This window comes from Rhododendron vialii, chromosome 4a, assembly GCF_030253575.1.
Source record: "Rhododendron vialii isolate Sample 1 chromosome 4a, ASM3025357v1".
NCBI lineage: Eukaryota > Viridiplantae > Streptophyta > Magnoliopsida > Ericales > Ericaceae > Rhododendron > Rhododendron vialii.
The window spans coordinates 16,060,211-16,069,425 of NC_080560.1; the positions used below are offsets into that span (position 1 = coordinate 16,060,211).

At 36.2% G+C, this 9,215-nt stretch overlaps 1 protein-coding gene across 1 annotated transcript; it reads left to right on the top strand.

Moving 5' to 3' along the window:
• The first annotated feature begins 2,090 nt into the window (after positions 1 to 2,090).
• LOC131323233 (protein GAST1) lies at positions 2,091 to 7,714 on the top strand. Its single transcript, XM_058354923.1, has 4 exons — positions 2,091 to 2,430; positions 3,089 to 3,151; positions 3,261 to 3,294; positions 5,443 to 7,714. Exons 1-4 carry the CDS (start codon positions 2,362 to 2,364, stop codon positions 5,622 to 5,624), a joined length of 348 nt encoding a protein of 115 aa, XP_058210906.1. The 5' UTR covers positions 2,091 to 2,361; the 3' UTR covers positions 5,625 to 7,714.
• Positions 7,715 to 9,215: the final 1,501 nt, after the last annotated feature.

Consider the following 9,215-nt stretch of genomic DNA (forward strand, 5'->3'; position numbering starts at 1 on the left):
AAAGATCTCTACATATGGAAGCCTCCAATTTTGTTTTAAATATTTTAAAAGGAAATCTTTAAATGACATATATGTATGTATATATAAAAACGAATTTTTCGGAGATCTAATCTTGGTAACAAAATCATCATATGCATGACGTGCTGTGTAATGCTTTTATGTACCTCTCATGCAATTTGATCAATTTCGTAGCGGTCAATTTGGCGCAGAAAATGGGAGGAGAATCGAGCGAGCAACTACCCCTTACGAACCTACCCATTACAATCAAACGGAGTCGATATAACAAAGACACCAATGGAGGTTTTGAACAACCCCGGAAAGTGCCAAAATATCTAACAACCTTTAACTTAGAAAATCAATACTTATTTTTCAAATAAGTACTCATTTTAGTTAGTGGAACACATCTAACCAACTACTAAATAAGAGCAGCAAACTTTAGGTCGGATTGTTTGCTCCATCGTAAAGATCTTCTTGCGAGCATCTCTTGGCCCACCTCATCCTATGCATAAGCGTGTGAACAGTTATAAGATGAGGACCTTATATGCGGACCTTCATATGTCTCCCACTTTTCGATCGGATATCAATGATCCAAGCCGCTCAATGTGATCAGAACGTGATTTTAAGGGTACTTGAGAGAAATCATAAAAAAAAATGACCGGAAAAGGCTTGATTTGAGCAGTTTTTTTTAACCATTTAATAAAAAACTGTTTGAAATTGTTCGGAAACTCTTCCGGTCATTTTTTTTGACGATTTCTCATGGGGACTCTTAAAATCACGTTCTGATCACATTGAGCAGCTCGGATCATCGAAATTCGATCGGGATCTATGAGGTCCTTATAAGGTGGTCCTCATAGGAAGTGAACTCCAACACGTCATTCTTCTAGTCAAGCCATTTGACATGGGTCACGAGAAGAATGTTAACAATACGTAACTGTAATGCTACCTTTACACACACACATAGTGGTCCTTATGGATGTCTCTCTCTCTCTCTCATATTAATTCTTCCGGCCATCATTCGAAAAGAGAAGCTAGATGCCAGCAAAATCAGAAATGCGAAAAAGGTTTGACATAATAATGTCACGGGAGTTGGATAGAAAGGCCTGTAAGTTAATATACTCTCTCGCTCAACCTGCTGCTGCCCGTAAAGACAAAAAAATGTTTGAGAGATCGTGAGTGTATGTTTATTATAAGGTTCATTTATTTGGTAGATAGAATGGATTTTCCTTTTACTGTATATTTGTTACGTTATTAGTTCTCTCTAGATCTGTTGTGCTTTAGGAGAGAGATCATCCATCCATTCAAACTCTGTTATGGACATGTGAGTACACATGTGATCGAGGGGTCCTCCGATCCTGTCATTTTCTCTTTTGCTAGGTCTTTCACATGATGCCAATGACAGAGGAGAGCTTTTGGATAGACCTATATTTTGAACTCGCCCATATTTCGTACCTTAATTCCAAGTGTTATCAATTCTTTTAGGGTCAGTTTATAAGAGATTTTTGCCTCGACTTTGATTAGGCTCTTTGATAGTAGATGGTGAGATGAAATCCTTGTGATTTAAGATTAGTCAAAATGTGCGTAAACTTACTCGAACACTTGAGTTATAAAAAAACACGAGTCTCAGCATTTCTACTTATGGGGGGTGTCGAAGAAAAAAGTTCATTCAGTCATTTATGCCGAACACGAGAGCATCGTTAATTTGTCCATTCACATCAAGGCCTTGTTTGGTTGGCCAGGCTTCATAAGAATGAGTAATTCCATCAAATAAAAAAGAGAGAGTACGTATATTATCAACGATTTAGACGCCATCCAACACGTTTGGCATAATTCCTTCGTCAATTTTATATTCAAATTGGCGAAAGAACAATGCTAGAAACACAACTACGGACGTAACTGCGCCATCCAGAACCATCCAATGTAAAAGAGTTGAAACAATGTAAAAGAGTTGAAACAGGGTGATCCTTGTACAATAATTTATCCAGGTATTTTAATTTTTCTACCGTATCCGTGAATCGATGGAACTGGACAAGAGTAAGAGGTTTTTTTGTCTGGAGCCATAAAGAGGGTGGTGTCGTCAGTTCGTCGAAGACAAGCTTTAGCATTATTAATTGGTAGTACCATCTGGCTAGAACTATTCCATTGCAGTATCGACTTTGCAAGCATAAATAAAACATCTGGAAAATCCTCTCTAAAATTCTAATCACAGATTCATAGAGGCCTTACTACCTATATATATATAGCCATATATAACATCTCAGCCTCCATGCACCCATCATCATCATCATCTCTCTCTCTCTCTCTCTCTCTCTCTCTCTCTCTCTCTCCTGTTGGGGGAATTTAATTTCTTTTGTGAACCAAGCAATGGGAGGGAAACCTTGCGTCATGAGGTTTTATCTAATAATGGTGCTTCTCCTAGTGGAAGAGAACAATGTAAGAAAACAATTACTACATCTTACAACTTGCATCTTTCTTCGTTTGATCTATGCTGAAAATTGGTGCGAGTTTGTGTGTGTACATATATGGTTAAAAAATTGGGAAATCACGTAAAACATTTTGAATTTTTTTTATTTGAATTATTTACATAAATAGTGTTAATTGTGCGTTCTAACTTCTACGTGTTATAGTCTGACCGAATTCCAAGCAGTGGAAAACTAACCATATAAATTTAAATTCTCCAGAGAAAATCTGATACAAGAGAGAGTTGTATGCAAAGCAAATTTCACAAAATTGTTTCAGAAAATAAAGCAGCTCATTGGTTACAATGTTGTACATTTTGGGGTTGAATGATTTTGAAGGATAAGTTTAGAATATGTTTATTTCTAGAAACTTATTAGCAAATAAGTTTAGAAAACCATCAACCCATCGAGCCGAGGAAGTTTCTTTCAGAATTCGACTTATGGCATGTGTAATTGCAAGTGGGGTGCCAGTGCAGTTGGCACGGCCTCATACCCCTCGTACATTCTCCTAAAGTACGGCATGTGTAATTTGAATTGTGATTCAATAAATTTATAGTTGGCTAGATTGATAGTCCAAGAAATCAAGTTCGAATTTATTTAATTCTCAGACATCGGAATTGTGTCATTTTCAGGCTATGATGATAGCAACAGAGTCTCCCACTCCACAACCACAACCAACAGGAAACCTTCCCACGGTAAAGATTTCTCATAATCAGTACCCATGTGTGTAGTAGTATATACTTTACACCTTTTTTGCCCACTAGTATTAAAAATGCTCACACTTTGTGTGATGTTTTGTTTCAGTATGGTGCCACTCCAGGCAGTCTGCATCCTCAAGGTAATTAAGAAATTAACTTGCCAAATGGTTATCCGCAATGGGTTTAGTACATTTGTGTGTTAAAATGTGTATTAGGATAAAAATGGGTCTCAGTTAGACATTGCTAACATAGGAGTGTGTTAGAACATTCACAACGAGTTTGGTAAATTTGTATGTTAAAAATTTTTATTAGGATAAAAATGGGTTCCACATGTGTGTATTAGAGCATCCACAATGTAATAATCAAAACTAAAAGGTTGCTAAAGTTAGCAATGTTTGCTGAAAAAAGTGCTCACATTGTAATAACCAAACTTAGCAACCTCTTAGCAACTCATCAAATTTTGACCTTTGAATAACCAAACTTAACAACTTTTACCAATAACCAAAACTCAATAACCAAACCCAATAACCAAATTCAAAACTAAAAAATTAAAAAACACCTCACATTAGAATCGTCTCATCGAGACGAATAATTTGGTGTGGTCGGGTGCGCAATTGGAACTCGTTTGCAATTGGACATAGATGCATTGCGTATTGGGGGGGGGGGGGGGGGGGGGTTTATAGAGATACAAAAATAACCAATGTGGAGATCAAGTTTGTTAGGTTTGATTATAAACTAAATGGATAATCAAATGCTGACGTGACACATTTTGGTTATCGATTTTGATTATTCCCATTGCGGATGCTCTTAGGAGTAGTGGACATTTATATTTTATGGTTGGAGTTTGAATCATAGAGGTGTGACCCGCTTATTGTTTGCTAGCATAGTTGCCAAGTTTGACAATTATGTTAGCATACTACAAGATTTAATACACTCTAGCACACAAATTAATACAAGCATTATGGCACAAAAATATATTTTTATTTGCCAAGTCTTAACATACACAATTAAAACGCAAGTTAGTAAATCCATTGTGGATCGATGCTCAGAGTACTGGCGACTACAATGAATTCGACGTTCTTTCCAATGACTCGATATTTGGTCCAATGAATTGACTAATTTGAAGATCAAATTCTACCAATCACTAGCTGGGGCGAAATAAATAAAAAAAAACAGAGAACTTGGCATGGTACTTTTGCTGGAAACTATTAATTGGAGATCCTTTAAGACTCCTTGATACCGTAATGTTCAATCTGTACTCAATCTTTGACTCTTAGATCTCATTAATTAATTTGACTTAACCCGGCTAAATAGTTTAATACCCTCCATACAGATGAGGGAGCTAGCTTTTTTCCAGTGGGATTGGTAATTGCTTACTTCACATTCTTTGTACTGCGTAATGCAGATTGCAACAAGTCAGATGACAGCCAAACTCAACAAGAATTTTAAGTAACCCTTGCAATTGATCAAGTTAAGCTCTCGAAGGGGAAATCCTAGATCTGTCCCTTTTCGAAAAATGTGTAACATTTTGAGCACTGATCTATTATTGCTTGACACGTGAGTCGTTTTTTTTTTGGTAATTCAGGGTGTCTCGGGCCAGCTTGTGCGCACCTCGTACTTTTTACACGCTTATGCGTGAGAGTGAGGTGGGCCTAGGAGTTGTTGATAAGGAGAATTGAAACTGAGATCTTAAAATGGAGCAAACATCTAAGTTTCAGGCCAAGACCACTTGGCCAACCCCTTGGGGTTGCGAGTCTGTTTTTTAGTTTATTGTCGGCTTAAAATTATACTCATTTCCCCCTCCATATATAGATCTTGTGAAACCGTTCCAAATTGCGGTAGTGAGTTATTTCCGATGCTTAGGGTTATGATGCATAAAGATGGTCTTAGGCTGTCATGTTTTTTTTTAATAATACAATGTCTCGGGTCAGCTTGCGCTCATCTCAAGATTAATCTCTATAGCCCCCATCGTCCTTTGGGACGTTCTTATGGGAGCCCATGGGTGGTCCTTGGAGAGACTCGAACTAAGACTTGGAGGAGCAAACCTCAAGCCTTAACCAGCTGAACCAACCCCTTAATTAGTTTCTTAGGCTGTCAAGGTGTCCTCTGCTATAACAGGGCTGCATCTAGAAAGGCATGTTTTATTTCAAATATTGGTCCAAAACTGGGCAAGCTAGTCTTCTTGACTAAAAGGTTCATTCACTCTATAGTTTCATATCATCACAGATTTTAATCACGACCACTTAAAAAAAATGGTTTAATTCTTTTGATTGGTCATTTTTTTTCAGAGTGCAGTCCACAATGCACGACGAGATGCTCGAAAACGGCGTACAAGAAGCCGTGCATGTTCTTCTGCCAAAAATGCTGCTCCAAGTGCCTGTGCGTACCCCCAGGAACCTACGGCAACAAGCAGTTTTGCCCTTGCTACAATAACTGGAAGACCAAGAGAGGAGGACCCAAATGCCCTTGAATTACCCTTCTTCCTTTTTTTCATATTAAAAGTTGTTTGTTGAACTCAATTTTTGATTTTACGATTGTAAAATAATATTCTGCCTGTTATTCTATTTAACTTGGCTGTCCAATAAATTTGATTGTTGATTATCGAATCACCTCTGTTTTCTCTCGTTTTATTTTTCCTTTTTGTTGAGAAAGTCACGGATGTTTTCAAGATTTCGACTCTACGAATCTCTGAGGGAACTCAATCCAACTTGTGCTCAAACAGCACTTTCTTTCATGGTGCTTTAGGGCACGTTTGATTCATTGTTAGACAATATTACAGGGTAGAGGAATTTTAGAGCAAATAAATATGCATTACAACAAAAAACCAATCTGGGCCAAAATTGCCCGAGGCGGCTCTACAGCTAGCGTGGGGTATTCAGTTGAACTCCCTCGTGAGTCGTGACCACATACACTAGGTAGATATAGTTCTTAATTCTCGTTGAAACGACTGTTTTGAACACCCTAGGCTAATAGACCCAATTTCACTAAGGGAAATAAGTAGTACTTAATTTGAATTACAGGTGACGCATTTTGAGAGAATCACCTATCTTGTAGAGCAAAAAATAAGTACTTAAAAAATAAGAATCCTAGTGAAATGAGGAACAGTCAATCAGAGGCCTGGTTAAATATAGGGGAACTATCATGGACATGTCTTTAAGCTAGCGTGTAGAGTATAAAATTAACAACCACTCCGGCTAAACTAAATGGACTACAGGTTGATTGCAATAGTTAAGTTGTTTCTCCCAAATAGTATTTTAGTTGATGTAGTTGAGGAGAATGTCCTGCTTAGAAATCCCTGAAAATTTAGTTTGGCGAAAACACACCCTTGTTATGTAAGTGAATTCATTTTTCCACTCCTCCAAACTTTTTTTTTTCTTATTCATTTAGATTTATTATCTCATCTCTTGAAGTGAAATGAGTGGAGGGAGATAGATAGAGAGAATTTATTATGGACAGTGCGTAGAAATTTTGAGTACCCCAAACGAGCAAGCCTTTAATGTGCTAAAAGCTCACAATAGACCATAATATGTGATCACATGAAAAAAGATTAAAAAAGAGAGCATAGAAGGTGAAAAGGAGAGTGCAAAATTACTACCCTTTGGGTATCTAAACTATCATTGGTTATGTTAGTTTTTATTTTTTTGCTTTCTTTTAAAATTAAGGAGAGTGATTTTGCCACTCCCTTTTTTGTTAATGCTACTCTCATTTGTGTCTTTATTAGATAATTTGTTTTGTGAGAGAAAGAGAGTGACATTAACAAAAAGAGGAGTGACAAAATCAATTTCCTAAATTAAATGAAAAAAAATAGATCGGTAATTTTGGAAGCTGAACGATTTTCTAGTTCGTTTATTATTTTTTCTTACAAAAAAAAAAAGCTTTTCGAAAGACAAACAAATTGGAATCGCTAGAATATATATTCAAAAAAAAAAAAACATTTTTTCAGAAAAAATCCCACTATAGCCATGACTCATGAGCCATCCACCAAGGTCTAAATAATAGAAGGTCAAAATCATATATTATAGACCAAATTTTTTTTACAGAGTACAACAACAAACGATCTGTAAGCTATATCAACAAACATATATTATAAACATATATTCGATTACTTACAAATATTCAAACAATCTGTAAGCTATATCATCAAAAAGAAACGAAAACACGATCGAGCACAACAACAAACGCTAAAACAAATTACTTGTAATAATTCTGCTGGTGAAATCAGCAGCAACACAGTTTTGTCTCGAATTCCAATAGTTCCTCAATTACAGAGTAGTCGACCCACCTTGGTTTTTCTTAGCAACTGGAATGGCTTTCGCGTGCTTGTCGCTGGCTTGGCGAAGGCTCAGGGACTTGGTCCCCTCGCCGTCTTCAATCTTGCCGCCGTTCGGGGTTTTGATCGGAATCAGCTGCGGCCGAGCGCCGTCGCCGGCGTGTGGTTGTGGGCGAGGGAAGAAGAAATCAGTTGGGAAGAACTTGTACTGAAGTCCGGCCATGTAAATATGGCCACAGCTTTGTATTCTGTTTTTTTTTTTTTTAAGAGCACTTTTGGTTGGTTTGTCCAAATGCGTTTTGCTTGTACCATATTTATAGAGAGCAAGTCAAAGGTTTGGGAGTAGGCAAAAATTATTTGGTGGTTCATACATTATTTGGAATAGGAAAAATAAATCTATGGACCTCACAAACATTTTTTGTGGGGTTCATACATTTAAGGGTGAGTTCACATTGGAGTATATTTTTTTTGTCTGCAGTAACCTCTTTTAATACAGCTTACTTTTCATTTTTTTTTTGTTTATTTTTTTGTTCTTTTTTTTGGAATTAATTGTTTGTCTCAAAAGGAGGAATTAGAAAGTATGAAAATGTGGACCGAACTTGAAATTTTTTTATATAAGATGACGCTATATACAAAAATACCGGCTGTAAATTATTTTTTTGTCAATATCAAAAAAATTTATTTTTTCGTCTTTAGTCATTTTTTTTGGCTTCTTGTCATTATTTTTTACTTTTTAGACTTTGAACGTCGAGACGAATGATTAATTCAAAGAATAAAATGTGAACTAAAAAAATTTATAAAAGACGAATAAAAATACCAAAAAACAAAAAAAATATGAAAATATAACGTGAGTTCACCCTTAGCACCAGGGCTCTGTTTGTTTTGTGTAAATGTAAAATATTTTCCATGTAAAATGTTTTTTCAGAAAAAAAAACTTCAAATTTTTATTATCTGGTATTTGATTGGCACTTGAAAATATTTTCAGAAATCAACAAAATCGGGGGGGGGGGGGGGGGGGGGGGGGGGGGGTTTGAACGGTTGAGAGATCTAAGAATATTGGAATTGAATGTGCGCCAGGATTAACAATTGAGGAAACTAAACAGTGAGAATTGCAGTAGAAGGTAGCGGGTTCATTTTGGAAAATAACTTACGAAAAATTTAAAGGTAAGTCATTTTCATCAAATTAATGAAAAATGTTTTACATGTAAAATATTTTCCTCTTTTTTTACATAACAAATACCGAAAAATAGATAAAACATTTTACCAAAAAATATTTTATGCCCAAACAAACGTAGCCTAGGTTCCATAAAAAAGGTGGGGTGGATGAAAGTATCATGGAACTACGTAGCAGTGTTCCAAAACCACTGAATAATTACTCGGAGCATGGGAACCGCAAATCGAGTTCGAATAACTCCAAACCGTTCGATTTGGTTAAGATTTTTAGTAGGGGTGATTGGGCCTTGGCCTTAAAAATAGATAATCAAAATCAAATAGATTGGTCGGTGAATATTTGCTCATCGTGTTAGATTGTAAAGCGATTCATAACCGTAAGAACATATTAAGAAACAAGACTCAACCATAGGTGACTTTAATGGATTTTAGTATTTTTTTTGGTGATTTTAATGTAGTTGAAAATAAGTTTAATGATGTAATTTGCGAGTGTATTAATGAATCGTTTGTACACATAATATCTCGGTTAAGAATAATTGTGGTACCAAATCAGAATCAAACCATAGACCAATGGTTTCGATTGATCCAATGCTATGAATATCATGGAGTTGTTTGGTTCTT